At 44.5% G+C, this 17,022-nt stretch overlaps 1 protein-coding gene across 17 annotated transcripts in view; it reads left to right on the top strand.

Moving 5' to 3' along the window:
- The window catches only part of HHAT (hedgehog acyltransferase), a 300,160-nt gene that overhangs the window by 151,229 nt on the left and 131,909 nt on the right, over positions 1-17,022 (top strand). For all 17 annotated transcript variants that reach the window (XM_074351883.1, XM_074351882.1, XM_074351874.1 and 14 more), the window contains one exon: positions 1,852-1,887. In XM_074351883.1, the coding sequence (XP_074207984.1) occupies positions 1,852-1,887 (36 nt within the window). The remainder of the gene's footprint in view (positions 1-1,851; positions 1,888-17,022) is intronic.

The following is a 17,022-nucleotide window of genomic DNA, read 5'->3' as shown; positions in this document are numbered from 1 at the left end:
TGTTTTACTTCATACATACTTCTGCCTCCCATACTGCAGTTCTGGCGGACTTAACAATTGCTATCTGTCGTTTGAAGATTTACTTTTCTGGCTGAGCAATGTAGCCTTGGTTTTGGTTGAGAGGAGGGATCATTTCTGTTTCTGCTTTTTGTTTTGTTTTTTTTTTAATCTGCGTTAAATACGATAGGAATTGACCTCATCTGGATCCATGTAAAACCAGGTGAAACAAATCAGCTATCCCTGCAAGTGTATCTCCTCCAGAGCTCTGTTCAGAAGGCTTAGGAGTAAATGGAATTTATGTATCTTGAATTTGATTTTCCCTGAATTTTATCATTATTTCAAGTAAGTGATACAGTAAATGAGGTCCCTCATATTTTGGCTCCGTGTCTCTATTCTCACCTCCCCCGTGTCTGTAATCTGTAAACAGATGCCCGAGTACATAAAAGAATCTTGTCATTTAAAGGTATGCCACAAGGAATCCTTGTGATGTCAGTAATCACCTGCTGTATGTCGGGGTACAGGGTGTGAGGTGCTGGATGTGCTGAGATGTTCCAGAGACGGGGTAGGGTGGACCTGGAAGCTAGGGACAGTCAGGGCCTGGGCAGTCAAACCCCGCTCGGGTGCATTTCTGTGTGCATTGCTCATTGCCTGTAGCGCAGGATGAACCCAGGCTTTCTCTGGGCAGATAGCTGGCTGGGACGCCAGGTACGTAACCACCGCCATCGGGGTGTTAGCAGTGGCGATTATACCTGGTGGGCAGCAGCATGATGACTCAGGCCACTCACAGCTGGACCCAAAGGTGGGAGACGGACACGGGCTGAGCGGTTGGAGGTTTAGGGGGAACGAGCGTGCTCATTAGGGAAACCGGGGCAGTGCCGTTCCAATGGACTAAGCCAGTCTGGTGGCGTTGGGAGAGGTGTGCCTGAAAGGGTCCACCGCTGCCCAGGGTTTATTGGATGCCTGGTGTGAGGCCCAGGCACCATGACAGGCTCACCAGTGAGCACATGGAACGGCTTTCTCCCGTCCCTGCTAGAGCCGTCTCAGATGGGGCGGGTGGTTCTCTCCGCGGGAAAGTTCAGGGCTGTGTCCTGGAGGAGAGGGAGGAACAGAACTGACCCTTCCCCACCCCTGTTCTTCCCTTTGGCCAGTGTAGTTTTGTGTTTTTAAAACATATTTCAGGGGGTAGGGTGTAGCTCAAGTGGTGTATGCTTAGCACACACAAGGTCCTGGGTTCAATCCCCAGTTACTTCCTTAAAAATATATACATAAACCTAATTACCTCCCACCCCCCCAAAAAAATATTTCACTTAGTGGGGAGGGTGTAGCTCAGTGGTAGAGTGTGTACTTAGCAAGCACAGGGGCCTGGGTTCAGTCTCTAGTACCTGCATTAAAGAGTAAAAAATCCTCAATGATCTCTCCCCAAAGGAAAACCATATTTCATTTATTTTTGAGTAAATGAACATTTACTCAAACGAGTGTTATAAAAAGACTCCTCTTTTGGAAAAGTGGTGAAATTCACTCTTGTGGCCTTTGTTTCTAGAGAGAGAGAGACATGTGTGCTATCAGAGAGCAGTAGTTCTGCATCGGAATCACCTGGTGTGCGTGTTAAATCTAATTGCTGGGCCTCATCCCCAGATTTTCTGAGTTTGCGTGTCTGAGGTGGAGCCTGAGAAGTTGCATTTCCAGCAAGTTCCCGGGTAACGCTGCTGTGGCATACTTTGAGAACCACTGGTCATGGAGTAATCTGTGTATTCACCATGCTCTGAATGTAAATTGTCGATTTTTTTGTCAAGTCCACCACTGCTGTAAATGTCTTCCCTTGATATGCCTGTCTTTGTCTCCCTTAAACAGGTATTTTGACGTTGGCCTGCATGACTTCTTAATCAGGTAAGCCAACAACTTTTCTTTGAGCTATCATTGAATAGCAGGTCTGTTACGGAACACTGAGATGAAAATAAAATCCATGTTTAAGTATCTTGATAAATAATGGCAATTGTAAATAACTTGTCAAGAAAGCACGACCAGCACTGCTTTTTGTGCCTCCCAGAATCACACATGTGTATCCTTTTAAACAATCAAGGGAATTTATGTTTAAAGGGATTTATATCTGAAATGATAGCTGTCCAACGATTGGGAAAAGCAAATAGAAAAGCAGAGAGTGCCAGCTTGCATTCCTACATTAAACAACTCTCTGAACCAATTTTCTCTCCATTGAATTTAAGCTTTTTAAACTAAACTGGTTGTTTAATAGTCATTGAAGATATAACTTTGTTCCTAATTGAAAGAGATTACAGATGGCAGTTTATATCCTAGTATATTGGTGATTTTTTACCAGAGTTGGCTTATGGGGCACATTAATTCCAAATAGCTATTAAATCAAACAGAGTTTAAGTGGAAATATACCAGAATATTAACAGTGTTGGTAAGAATATGCGTGATGTTTTTCCTGCTATAAACTTTGCTAAATTTTCTAGATTTTTTTATTATACTGAACGTGTATTTATTATTCTAATTATGGTGGAAAATGGTCATTAAAAATAACCATCAAAAATATGTGTGGGAAGCAATAATGGTTGCTGAAGGATTGTGAGCTAAAGATTATAAGGAAACCAGAAGTCATGCAGAGTGATTTGATTTCTGCAAATACATGGCTCTAAATGGTAGTTAATTCTAGGAGTCTGCTAATCAGCAATCCTTTAAATCACATGTGATTTCTGGGCAGCTGTTACGGTGGTTAAGTTCTCCATGATGCATGACCATCTCCTCGTGGGTAAGATGCTCTCTGAGGGGAAATGTACGTCACTGGCTTCACCTTGGTCCTAAACCAGCAGCATTTCCTCTATGCCAGATTGCATATGGCGGTGTTCCAAGAAGGGCCATCCATAACTTGTCCTCTCTCTAAGTCTCCATCCAAGGCTGTGCATTGAAATCTCCTTGTCTCCCCCAGACCCAGGGAATATGGATTATCCTGGCTTTCTCCAGGATATCACACACAGATGGTGGTATGTAAACTGCTACCTTAACACATCAAGTGGTAAATGTAGTTTAGCAGGAGGGATAAAGGGCCAGTGGTCATGGGAAGGGCAGGCATGAGAATTCTGTATCTAAACCGATCTGGGCAATAGTTTGGATTTTTTGAGGTAGTGTCTTCAGTACTTGGTATCACTCCCATGCTGTTGTTCACAGAATTTCTGTGGTGGATGCAAGTTTGTACTTATTTTCTCTAGTAACTTTGCTGAGGGCAGGGAACATGTCTTAATCATCTTTCCATAATTAAATTATATATAATTAACCTTCAACAAACATTTGTGTAGGAGTGACTGGATGAGGAAATGAGCCAGGAAAGACAAGGAGAGTTACAATTAAGAAGGTGCTTTTCCTTTATTCAACAAATAATCATTAAGCCTTCCATGTGCCCCTTGCTTGGGCATGTCTGGGAATACCACCATGAGAAAAATAGACATTGGATTTAAAGCTTTTCCTGAGCTTATCACTTGCTAGCCGTGTCCTTTGAGCAACAGGAAGTGAGGAGGAGGGGTGGGCTGCCTCTGGGACCCCTCCTCCCTGTCCTTCTCCTGGACTCTGTGTCTTCCATAGGCAGAGGGAGGGGTTAAATGTCTCTAATGTAACTGGTGCTGGGATCCCCTGGCCCTGGTAGGGGGCCCTTTTGGGTGAGTACTAGTGAGGTGATCTAACTAGGCATCTCAATCAGTCGTTCTGTGAACCAAGCAGACCTGAGGCTTCTTCCTGCCCTGCCGTCTTCCTGTAGTTTTCCTTTCCTTTGCTCTGGGAGGGGCAGAGCAAATCAGCACGCCCACTGCTTATCCACTTGGGGAATGAGAGTTCAGTCTCCTCTTCTTGCAGACATGTCCGGTCTCTGTGATGACATCTCTTCATCCCCTGTCCCCCATCCCACCCACTGCCCTCCAAAGACATGACAGCACTCTTCACTAAGCCAAGAATGTAAGGACTCGAGTCTCCTCCTCTGCCCCCTTCCCAGCTTGTGTATAGGGTGGGGTGCGGCATGGGGTGGAGGAGGTGGCTAGTGGGGGCAGTCAGTTCTCCATCTCTTAGTCATCCTAGGATGGGGTGGGGATATCACCCCTTTTTTTGCAGCTCTCTTTAGAAAATGGATCTTTCCTGCTCCTGGTCTGGGAGGTCACACCTGGTGGGGACTGAGCACTGTTTATCACTGGGCACGTTAGTGAGAACTGTTTTTTCCTGCACTTGGACCTGGAAGTTGGGTTGAAGATGGTGTGGGTATGATGAAAATGGAGGTGAGGGAATGGTAGCCAACAACTTTTTAAAGAAAGTAAGCTGTGAAGGGGAGGTAGGAAAGACTGGGCAGCTGGTGGACGGGCGTTGAGTGGGGATTTTTTTTCCTTTGTAATTGGAAGAACTCTTGTATTTAGCCAACAGAAATTCTTAAGTGCCCTTTAAACTTAGAGTAAGTGGTTTCAGTTTGGTGGAAAGAAGCAGCACATGGTTGCCAGGGGAATGAGGAGACAAAGGCAATGACTTAGTGACCCTGAAGGGCAGTGGCATTTTCCTAGAAGTGTGTCACTGGAGAGAACCTTAGAGGGTTGGAAGAAGGAGGGGGTTGTGTTTGAGGAATCCTTCTCACTCTGTGATGGCCAAGAGAAGAAAATATATTTCCCTTGGTAAAAGAGGAGATGTTGGAGAAATTGGCATAGATTTTTAAATTATTTTTTTATTGAAGTATAATCAGTTTACAATGTGTCAATTTCTGGTGTACAGCACAATGTTTCAGTCATACATATACATACATATATTTATTCTTGTATTCTTTTTCATTAAAGGTTACTGCAAAATATTGAATACAGTTGCCTGTGCTATACACAAGAAACTTGTTTAAATTATATACAGTAGTTAGTATCTGTAAATCTCAAACTCCCAATTTATCCCTTCCCACCCTCTTCCCTCCCCACCCCCAGTAAAAAACCATAAGTTTGTTTTCTATGTCTGTGAGTCTTTCTGTTTTGTAAATACATTCATTTTTGTCATTTTTTTTAAGATTCCACATGTAAGTGATATCATATGGTATTTTTCTCTTTCTGGCTTACTTCACTTAGAATGATGATCTTCAGGTCTATCCATGTTGTTGCAAATGGCATTATTTTATTATTTTTATGGCTGAGTAGTATTCCATTGTATAAATATACCACAGCTTCTTTATCCAGTCATCTGTCGATGGACAAATATTTAGGTTGTTTCCATGTCTTGGCTGTTGTAAATAGTGCTGCTATGAACATTCGGGTGCATGCATCTTTTTGAATTAGAGTTCCCTCTGGATATATGCCCAGGAGTGGGTTTGTTGGATCATATGGTGAGTCTGGCATAGATTTTTTTTCCTAATTAACTGCGTGTATTGGCTCCAGCAGACTCTTAACTTGTACTCTGGGTTGTTGGGCTATATTGAATGCTTAGCATTTGGCATGAAAGAAACAGCAGCGTGCCTGAAATTAATCAGCTGCATCTTTTATACTGATGGAAGTAATGTCAGCTTCTCTGGAATGACATAAATTTCCACAAAGCCAAGAGCCCTATCTGTGATCTTAGCCTAGGCAACTGCGTGGAGGGACATGTTTCCTTTTAAGTTGTAGGAGGGTCTCACTGGGCTGTGCGGCAGGAAGGAGCTGTCACATTTAATGAAGTGTGAGCATTTTCGGTATTGGCGTTTTATGACGACTGTGGGAAAATTCAGTGAGCTCAATCCTTCCACATCTTATACAAACCAAAGGGAAGACTTTCAGGAAACAGTAATCACAACGCACTTCAGCATAGCCTCGGCAGAAGAGTATTGCCTAGAGTTCTTAATGTGATGCTACAAAAGAGAAAGGAAAAAAGTGATCAGTCTATGAAAAAAGATTACAGGAGAAAACAGCTCTTTCATTTTAGATAATAGGGTGGCTTCTTTAAATTTAGCTTTGGTAAGTTTTGGCAAGAAGCGATTAGTGATGTTTGGTTTGATTCTTGCTGACTGAAGCATTTTTCATTTTCCCTGGAGTTGTAGCCAGCCCCACCCCTTTGATGAAAGGTATAATTGCTTTGTATCTGCCCACCTGCCCACTTCTAAGTTCCTCGGGTTGGGCAATAACTACAAGCAAGACGGGATGCCATCATGACTTTCAAAAGAAAACCTGGAGACGTCCTCTTCCGTGTTGTCTAAAGCGTGAAATTTGTCAGTTTTCCTTTTATGATTGCTCTTACACTTATGCTTGTGAAAAAAATATTCACCTGTGTTTTCTTATTTGCTATAATTTATTTTCTATAATTTCTTATTTATATTTAGTTATCCATTTCAAATACCCATTTCAAATAAGAATCTAACTTTTAAAAAACAGCAAAATAAATTTTCTTTACTATCACTTTCCCTTTTTATTCTAAAGTTCATATATGAGTGCATCGGAGCCACTACTTTTGTCTTGAGGAGAGTGTTTGATACCCTGTCCCGACTAGCAGAAATGCGAAGTGGAAGGATCATGCCATGGATACTACTGAGGCAAATAGAAAAAGACAGTGAGCCTCGGGCATGGCCCTAAAGCTATTTGAGAAGATCTCTGGAGTTAATACAGTCATTAGAAGATAATATCCTTTACATCAGCAAACAGATCCTGCTTAGGGAATGGCATTTGTATACAGTGCAGATTCAATCCTGTACCAACACCAATGTTTGTATGAAATAGCATGTGCGCTTTTGAAGAATGATTTCGTTCTGGTGAAAGAGAGGGTAGAATGGGACAGCTGCTCATTTCTCATAGTGTCTTTTTATTTTAATTAAAAAATTTTTTTTATTGATGTATAGTCAGTTTACAATGTTGTGTCAATTTCTGGTGTACAGCATCACGTTTCTGTCATACATATACATACATGTATTCCTTTTCATATTCTTTTACATCATAGGTTACTACAAGATACCTGCTGTGTCGCACAGGGAACTGTATTCATTATCTCGTGGTGTCTTTTGTTGTTCTGAAGGTTGACTTGGGATTCCACCATGGTTTGGAGAGTCTTTGAATTGTCGCAGGGCAGCAAACTTCAGTGATGTGTGAATTCAGGGTTTGCTGAATTCTGAAATGAGCAGAACTGTTTTGAAATGGCTTTCCCTCTGGGCTAAAAAACATTTGACTTTTGAGCTTCATGAGTCACAGGGTAGTTCTTAACCTCCTTTGAGTCCCACAGAGTCCACCACCACGTTCGCTATAGTTAGTGATAGCATTCACAGCGTCTTCCTTTGGAGAATTTTAGGATGGAAGGGGATTATGCCCCATGTAGTTCTCAGAAGATGTCTCAGATCCACTCTTTTCCATCTTGCTGCTTTTGCGGAAAAACTGCAGAATTATTCATCTTCATGGCTGCGCTGTTATCGAGTTTATTAGAAAATCAGATTAAAAAAAGAATAAAAAAGAAGAGATTTCTTCACGCTCCGAGAGTTGAAATGCATAATTCCCTTCCCACCACGTGTAAAGGATCTATCAATACAGATGTTCCGCTGAATGAATGTATCCTTTAAAAACATTGCAGAGCCGCTGGTGAAATAATTGAGAGAATTTGCAGTGTATAGACATAATGTACAAAGCTCCTAGTCAGGGTTGCTGCTGAGCGGGACTGGTGGTAAGATCCATGGTCTTAAACCAGTGCAGATGGGCTGTTTCCTCCACAGGACATTTAAGTTGTGGTGGTGCCTTTTAAAAAATTCTCTTCCTCATGCCTGGGGATTGTTTTGGTTTGTGGCACTCTGCACCAGGTAGAAGCCGGAAACTTGCTTCCCTTCCTTGCAGCGAGGGTCTCAGGTTCCTCCTCCTGTCTGTTTAGATTCTAATGAGAATGGCCTGTGGAGGGAGGGGGCCGTGGAGTGCCTGCCGGTGAGCCAGGCAGCAGTGGCCTCCGGCTTTGAGGGAAAGATTTCTTGGGGGAGCCCCTGCCTCAGCTCTGGTGATGGGAGCCGTTTCCCTGAGCCCAGGGGCAGGCACAGCCGGTCCCCAGCAGACCGGTGCTGGTGTAATTTGTAACAGTTACTGACTGCAGAGCCTCCACACCTGGCTTTGAGACCCTCTTTCAGAGATCGTACAGGCTGCTGACTCTTCTTTAATCAATTCCTTTCATATTAAAACTAACTCGAGTGAGTTCTGTTATTTGCAGCTACGGCATCATACGCGGTTGCTTCCCCAGTGCTGTTTGGGATGACTCGCTCAGCAGGGGGAGTGCATGGTCTTCCCTGGGCTTTGCCCACGCGCTGCGTCGATTCCACACACCAGAATTAAACAAAACTGCAGCTATTTTTGCATCAGGAACAGAAGCAGCCTGTGAAAGAGGAAGGGCGTTGGATCCAGCACAGAAGGCCACGGCTCTCGTCCGCCTTATCGCTCTTGTGCTGCAATGATTTTGTGCGAGTCACTTCTCCCATTTGGGCCTTGGTTTTCTTATTTGTCAAATTAGAGAATTATACTCGATAAACTCTAAGGTTCTTCCCAACCTCAGCAGCCTCTGATGAGCCACTTTGGTGTTTTTATTATTTGAGAGTGACCTCTGTTGTCCAGATCTGTGCTCTCCGATACAGGAGCTACTAGCCATGTGTGGCTATTTATTTAAATTGATTAAAATCCAACAAAATGACAAATTCAGTTCCTTAGTTGTACTAGCCACATTTTAAGTGCTCACTGGCCACATGTAGCTATTGGCTGTCATACCGGACAATGAACATTTCCATCACTGAACATTGTCTTGGCTAACACTGGTCTAGATGATAATGCCACTTGCCTACTTCCTTCAGAGAGATGCTGAGTGCTCTATTTTATTTCTGCCTGTGTACTTGAAAGATCACTGTCCGTCATATTAGCCCTTCAGCTGGCCCCAGTGGAGCTCCTTATCTACTCTTCCCCCTCCCATCACCTACTTTGTCCCAGCGCTGCTCTCCCCCCATCTTAGAGAGTGACACTCCACCCACATTAACCAAGGTGGAAACCAGGGATTGGTCTGGAAACGACCTTCTTCATCTCCCCCCACAACCCCCATTTTGGTCCCTGAAGTTCTGTCATTTCCTCCTGTTAAATATTAACTGAACATACCCTGTTTTCCTCCTTCCTACTGTGCCCACCATCACTGAGTCCCCTGCCGTCTTCCACTTCCCTTTTATCATGAACCTCACCTTAACTTTCTTCCTCATTCCAGTCTGTCCCCTCAATCCACCCCCAGGGATATTGAATTAAAACACAGTTTTCAGACAAACCAACAAAAGGCAGTTTTAATTTGCATCTCTCCTCCTTCCACAGCCATATATTCAACTACCTTTTCCACACTTAACCCTCAGCCCGTGAGTGATTGTAGTAAGCTTTTTTTCATTCCCCAAACAAGACTGGATCATTCATTTTCTTTATTCTTTGTGTATGTGCTTGCTTCCCTTTTCCCATATAGGCCTTCTCAGAAGCCGGTTCAGAGGTCACCTCCTTTGTAAAGCCCTTGCCGACTCCCCTGCAAGATTTAGGTGCCCCCTTCCCGCTGTGGGGCGCTCTGCCGTCTCATCGGTCACGGTCAGTGGCTTGGGGCTCAGGCTTTTGTGTCCGGCTGCCTGGGTTTGGATGCTGCTTGCATCACTGTTGACTCCTTGACCAACTTGACAGCTGTGTGCTTGGCTTTCCTCATCTGTCACAGGAGTATTAGTAATAATACTTTCTACATGGGCCTTTTTTTTTTTTTGAGGATTACATGATATACTATATTTAAAGTGCTTAAAATAGCACTCAGCATGGAGTAAGCACTTCATAATTGTTCATTGTTGTTGTCGTCAACATTATACTCTCTGTTGCCGCCTTGTTTATCTGGATGTTAGCAGAATGAGTGGTAAACGCCGATTTTTTTTAAAAAGGAGATACCTGGGATTCTGCTTTCTCATGGGTTTGATGAGTTATATATAAGCTCCTTGAGGGCCAGAACCTTGAGCTTGCTTTCTCCTATATTTTCCTTTGATCACCTGGTAATGGATGGTGTGTCCACAGGATGGGCATGAAAAGGTGGAGCTGACTGTAGCCCCTGCCAAGTGCCAAGCCAGCTCTGGCCCTTACTAGCTATGTGACTTGACTAGCGGGTTTTTTCATATCACTGCTGCAGTTTCCCCATTTGTGAAATGCTGCTTTTAGGAGCAAGGTCAGGCCCCGCGAAAGTCTGAGTTAAACCAAGCAAGTGAATACCACATGGGTGAGATCAGTCATTCTCAGTGCAGGAATCCACTCGTTTATCCATCAGATCGTTTTAGTATCTGCTCTGAGCTAGAAAGCCTGCCCAGTCCTTGGAACTCGGTAATAAGCAAAAAGAGATGCAGTTCCCACTCTCCCAGAGCTTTGAATTTGGGAGCAGAGAGCTGTTTGTGGAAGATCATACACGTATCTAGACAAGTATAGCAGCCCGGAAGGAGCCACATAGGTCCTTCCAGTGTGTGTCACAGGGCACTTGACCCAGGAGTGGAGGAAGAGCTGCCCTGGTGGGCGAGCCGGCGGGTAGGCTCCCCAGGAGGCAGTGCCGAGGCAGAGGGTGTAGGGAAAAGCATCTTCAAAGAGCAGGGCATACTCCAGGAGGGAGAACACACAGGAGGTCCTTGTGGTTCGAGCCCAGAGCAGGGGTTGGGGTGTTGTGGGGAGGGGGTAGGGAGGCCGGAAGGTGGTCTGGGCCAGGCCATACAAGGGCTTAAGTGCTGTTTTAAAGATCAAAGTCTGGCTTAGATTCTAAGCAGTCACTTGGAAATGGGTGACTGAAGAGTTTGCTGGGAAACTGTAGCTGTATTTAAAAATTACTTATACATATGTGTCCTAGCGTGTCTGAAGTCCTCACTTGGACAATGGAATTGATGTATTGAAGGGGAAAATCTTTCAATAGAAAATGCATAGTGTAGCCTATTAATTCATGTACTAGAGTGGGAGGAGGGTCGGTTGTGAAGATTATTATCACTAATATGTCAACAATAATAATACCAACATTTAAAACGATGAGCACTTTTGGATTAATTAGAGAAGATTCATTTGCCTCCAGATGGCTTTTCCCCGAATAAGAAAAATGTGTGAGACCGTCAGTGAGCTGGGAGTTGGGCATCAGACCCTGCAGTCTGTGGGAATAAGGAGTTGCTGATGTACCAGGGAGTAAGTATGATGCTGTTAAGTCAGTGTTGTGGTTTTCTTCTCCATCGTTTGTATTGGAGGATTGTGAAAATCCTGGTGTCCTCATGTGACTATGTTGCTCCTTGGAACATCACTTGTTAGTAAGTGCAGCCTTGGTACCTTGGGGGTGGTTCCAAAAGTTACTTGATGTATAAGATGAAGTTCTGTTGCCGTGAGGATGATACTAAGCTGGTGTGCACCAGACAACACTGAAACAAGCACGCTGTCAGAATGGGGTTGACTTGCTGTGGGGGAGGAGCTTGGTAGGGCACCAGCCTTGTACCAGGAGAGCAGTCTTTGCCAAGAATTGTGTAAAATTTGCTTCCTGAGTATAGTGGACATTTACTCTATACTCTAGCTATTCAGTACCTTTTGAACATCCTTCTGGCTTTGGGACATTTCTGGCCTTATGAACGCTACCTCCTCAAAGTACAAGTCAAAAAGTCACTTGCTGGGTCCCTCTGGTGGCTAGTGCCAGAATATATCCCGGGTTCTGCCACTCAGAGGCATCAGAGAGGTAACTTGGATTCAGAAGGGAGTCAGGAGAGGCATCCCACAGAAGTGTTTCTGGTTGAGGGGTGGATTGTGGCATCTGCAGTAGGGTCTGCCAGAGCAGTCCACTGGACTAATCATCCCCCAGCCTGACTCACTGGTCCATGCAGAGACTCTGTGACCCAATGCCGTGTAAGAAATTTCTCTTCTTTTTTTAGTTTAATTTTTTGTTGAAGTGGAGTTGATTTACAATGTTGGTTTCAGGTATATAGCAAAGCAATTCAGTTATACATATACATACATATATGTTTTCTTTTCAGATTCTTTTCTATTATGTTATTGCAAGAAATTGAATATATTTCCCTGTGCTCAACAGTAGATCCTTGTTTATCTATTTCACATGTAGTAATGTGTATCTGTTAGTCCCAAGCTCCTAAGTTATCCCTCCCCTGCCCTTTCCCCTTTGGTAACCATAGTTTGTTTTCTATGTCTGTGATTCTGTTTTTGGTTTGTAAATAGAATTTATATCATTTTTTAGATTCCACATGTAAGTGGTATTATATATTTGTCTTTGTCTGACTTAATTCACTTAATATGATAATCTCTAGGTCCATCCATGTTGCTGCAAATGGCGTTATTTCATTCTTTTTTTATGACTGAGTAATACTCCATAGCATATATACACTGCATCTTTTTTATCTATTCATTTGTCGATGGAAAGAAATTTCTCTTCTGCTTAACTTAGGAGTGGATTCTGCTGTCTACAACTAAGAACTCTGAATGGTGTATCAGACTATATAAATAAGCATGACCAAGGCAGTAACTAGCTCTGTTCTCACTGCAGCTCCAGGCTGATGGGAACCACAAGAATCCTGAGGTAATTGGGTCAAGTTTTAGCCTTTCAGTTGTGCTGCCAATTCAGGGTGTTTCTGCTGTAATGCATGACATACAAACTTGAAAACCCTTAGGTTATCTAAAATTGCACACACAGAAATAACAGATGTATGGAAGAACAGAGGTGGATAGATCATCCCAAACCTATTCAGCTCCATCCAGAACACTGAGAAAAACAATAATGATCCTAATAAGGATATCCGCTCAACCGGAATGTCACACTGAATTCCTAGGAAATAGATATTCTAGTAAGTATCAGCCTTTGCTTTGAAAGGTGATGGTACCTTGCTGGAAGGGGCTCTCAGGAGGGGTCGAGGCTGCTGAGTGCCGGAGACAAGGGTGGAGGGAGGTGGGGGAAAGTACTTGCAGACTTTACACAAATTTGAGTGATGACTGCGATGGAGGGTTCTGGATGCTCCTTTTGTGTTCTTTTGCACTGGACCTTTGAGAGCTGTGCACTGTGTGCTTCTGTGGCAGAGCGTGGGGCTCAGCTAGGCCAACAGGAAAAAGGGGCAGGATGAACGGGGACCTGGGACAGTGACGCAGTCAGCTCTGGGTTCAGATGCTTTTACTGGGGGCTACGTAGTCACATGCTAAGAAGAAATATGTATAAATATGTATGAAGAAATACGTATAAATTGATGTTTGGCACGGACATTGTTCTCCTGTTTACCAATTGCGTGTGCACTATGGTATTTAAAGAAAGTTGTGTTAGAGTAGACTAGTGTGCATCTGAAAGTGTTCTGTAAACCTGAAAGGGTGGAGATCCCTTGGCCTGTGATAAAGGATCCCCAGTGTTACTCAAGAGGAGGAACCCCGGGAGAGGAGCGGACTGCCTTATTGCCGAAGGGGAGAGATGCGGGCTAGACGGCAGTTAGAAGCCCAGGCTGTGGGGTGGACCACCTGGGTTTGAATCCCTTCTCTACCACGTGCCAGGTCGGAGCCCTGGTTTTATCATTTGTAAAATGGGGATAATAAAGATACTGCCTTAAGGTTGCTAATGCATGTAAAGTACTCGGGGCAGGGTCCTAAATGGTGGCCGTTGCTGTTGACCTCACATCCATCTGTCTACAGCATGATCTGCTTCAAGGATCAGGAGAGAAAACACACGTGAAGTACTTCTCACAGGATCTAACACGTAATAGGCGTTCAGCGCCCATTTGTTGAATTTGATTCCAGTGAGAAAAACTCACTTAGACTGCACCCAGCACTGTTTCCTTTCCTCCTACTGAGCCAGTGCAGAAGCTGCTTATTGGCAAGGATGGAGCGATCTTTCTGGAGAGGACAGATTCAGGAGCACAGTCTGGACTGGCAGGCTGTGAAGCCCTGGTGCTCTGGAGTAACATGAAATCCGAAGGGAAGGCCAGACCTTCAAAACAGCCAGAGTAGACCCAGCAATTCGCCTCCAGCCTGGTTTCAGTTGTGACCAGGCCATTTAAATTAAAAACACTGTAGATGCTGGAAGCCCACAGCATCTGTTTCTAATTGAAAGGTTATTTGCAGACAATATGTTTTTCATAGAGTGACATTTATATGTGTTTATTAATACGGGTCTGTAACAGTAAAATCCATTTTGGAAATGGAAAGAGATAATTATTGTTGAACCTTTTAATCATTTTTAAGCAGAATAATGAACTGGAAAGCATTTAGCTGAGGAAGTGCATCTGATTACACTAGCAAATTATTCCTTTGGGATGAGATGTAAATGTGTAGTGTCTCCTTCTTCTCTGCCAGGACAGGGATGGGGGAGAGGTTCCTCGTTTTACCTCTGGGTTCTGTGACATGTTTCATTCATATCTGACGCTTCAGGCCCATGATTCTAGTCCTGGCTTTTCCATTCATTTCCATGGCCTTGGGAAAGTCACTATACATTTCTTGGCATCCGTTACTCATCTGTAAAACCCCTGATGATTTCAAAGGTCTCTTCCAGCTCCGACTTGATGTCATTGTAGGAGTCTGTGACTCGGTGAAAATGGGCAGACTCCTGTGAGTGCTTGAGCCCTCCAGGAACTCTGGTCTTCTTGAGACCCCAGACTGGAGTTGAAGATACTCGATTTTCTGTTTCATTCAGCTCCACGCACAGAGCCCCTACTGTATGCAGAATACACTGAGGCCGATGAGGGGACAGGAGAGTAGGCAACTGCTTACATTTTCTGTAGTCTAGTTGGAGATGGAAGGCAGACATTTGTGACATAATCAGAAAGATTAAGCCAGTTAGAAATGCCAGAAGTCAGGCTTTCTCTAATTGTGGATTAGAGTTGAAGGAAGAGAGCCCTAGGGGGGAGTCTGGGGAATGGGACAATTTCCTAAGGACAGTATTTATAATTGAAGAATGGGACTTGGTTTTGTACTTTCTTTGCTGAGCCAAATCTAGTCTATTTTTCTTTCTATCCTTTTTATTGTTTATTTAATATAGTTGGGTGGGTCTTCCTTCCTTCCTCTCTTTTTATTGAGTGTTTGAAAAAGTCATGGCATCTAGTACAGCCCTTTAATGTACGTGTCTTGACTAGTGGACCCCCACCTCCACCCCCAACCCTTACATTTTGGCCCCACCGTTGTTCAGTGGCACCTGAACTTGAGCACAGCCTGGAGTGGTAGTTGGATGAAATGGAGGTACATGGCACAGAGGGTCCGGATGCTTTCATGGTAGCTTGGCTGTCTCAGCAGTACAGGTACTGGCAGCTGCTTCAGAAGATACAGAAGCACCTCCGGTATCCGTCAGCTCCAGGGAAGTGAGTGTGGTTGGAACAACTGCATCCCTGGGGGCTGCCCTTTGGCTTATGTCTGGAGGTATCTTTGCGACGTTTAAATATGTTTGTGATCACATCTGAGAGTGATGGACAGCCTAAAGCTTTCACCCGCTAAGGGCTTCCCTGTCCTGCTTCTGATGCATCTCGCTGGGGCAAGTGGGTGAGCAGCAGCTCTCCTAACTGCGTGTGCATAGTGGACCCACAAGAATGTTTTCGAGCCCAAAGAAACCCAGCTATGACATTACGGCTTTAAATCGGGGATTTTTAAATGGGTTCTGTAGTCCTGCCAGTGAAACTCTTGGATAAAATGAGGTTTAGGGATTTTCTGTGATTTTAATATCCCTGACTTTCTCTACTTAAAAAAATTAAGTTTGATAATTTGGTTTTACTAGATTTTGTTCAATTTCTGAGAAATCAACCCTGACTTTAAGAGCGAAAAAGGGCCTGGTTTCAGTGAGTCAGAGTTGGCACCTGGCAGCTCGGCACGGCGTCGCAGTGAAGACGTGCCGCCAGGCCCCAACTTCCCCGTGGGAGGCGGGTTTGGGGGAGAGGCTGGGGGAGAAGGGAGATGGGAAACCCGTTGCTGCCTGTCTGCCCCATAGAGCCAGTGGGGACTTGGGACTGTCAGGCTGTGATAGAAAGTGGAGGAGTGTCTTTCCTCACCTGCTGGCTGCCCCGTGCTGGGCTAAATACGCCTGTACCTGCTTTGAATACTCTCCTGGGTGCTTCTCTTGGTCCTGCTGAGCACACGTGGAGGCATCCGACTCCTTCCTGGCCCTGATGGCTCATGTAGAGCCTGGGGAATGTTCTTTTTAAACTCTGTGCTGTGTTGCTGCGTGGGTGCCCTGGAGGATTCGTACGCTCCCGTCTCCGCTTGGTTACCTGAGGACGTGGGGTGCTGACTGTTCACACCGCATGGAGTAGAGATATGTACATCTTTTTCACAGGGCTTAGTTGTAGTTCATTAGTTTTTTTTATTTCACTGTATGCTCTTTTTTACAAATACAATCTCCCACCCCACCCCACCCCGTCTGTCTACTTCCTATGCATACAAGCAATAACAGAATTCCTAGAGAAAGCGCAGATACACAGGGTCTGGGTTTGCTGACCACATCCGTGCTAAGACGCAGAACTGTACCTCCTATGTCTGACTTCGTGGCCATCCACAGGGTTTCTCTAGGTTGGGGTTGTCCCTCTTTGCTTTCCGTGGACATACTACCAGTAGGATGCACTGTTGGAAGTCACTTTGGTAGAGGGTTGGCTTTGCATCCAAGTTTCCATAACTGGTCTTCCTGACCAGCGTCCTGAGTTTTGTAGGATTGCCCAGCCCTGTTGGGATGCCAGCGAGTGGCAGAACCAATGGAGAGATGGCATACCAGCCCTGAAGAGGGCACAGAGCTCTGGGTCACAGGACTTGGTCTCAGACGTCAGCACCTCTGCTACATGGCCATGTGGACGTGCTGTGTCAGTCTCTGTTCCTCATCTGCCAAGGGAAGACAGTGCCTAAATCACAGGGTTCTGTGAGGATTGGGTTAGAGGATCTGTGCAGAACTAGGTACCATTGTACGGTATGGGAAAGCTAGTTACCAGCCTGTTGTTCTAACTCATTCTGTTGTAATTCTGTGGGAGCAGGGGACGGGGTGACATGGCCATCCCTTCTTGCTGTTTTCTATGACGGAAAAAAAATGTGCCCTGTTTTCAAGGGTGTAAAGAGAAAC

Source organism: Camelus bactrianus, chromosome 23 (assembly GCF_048773025.1).
Source record: "Camelus bactrianus isolate YW-2024 breed Bactrian camel chromosome 23, ASM4877302v1, whole genome shotgun sequence".
NCBI lineage: Eukaryota > Metazoa > Chordata > Mammalia > Artiodactyla > Camelidae > Camelus > Camelus bactrianus.
This window is presented reverse-complemented; position numbering and strand designations above follow the sequence as displayed.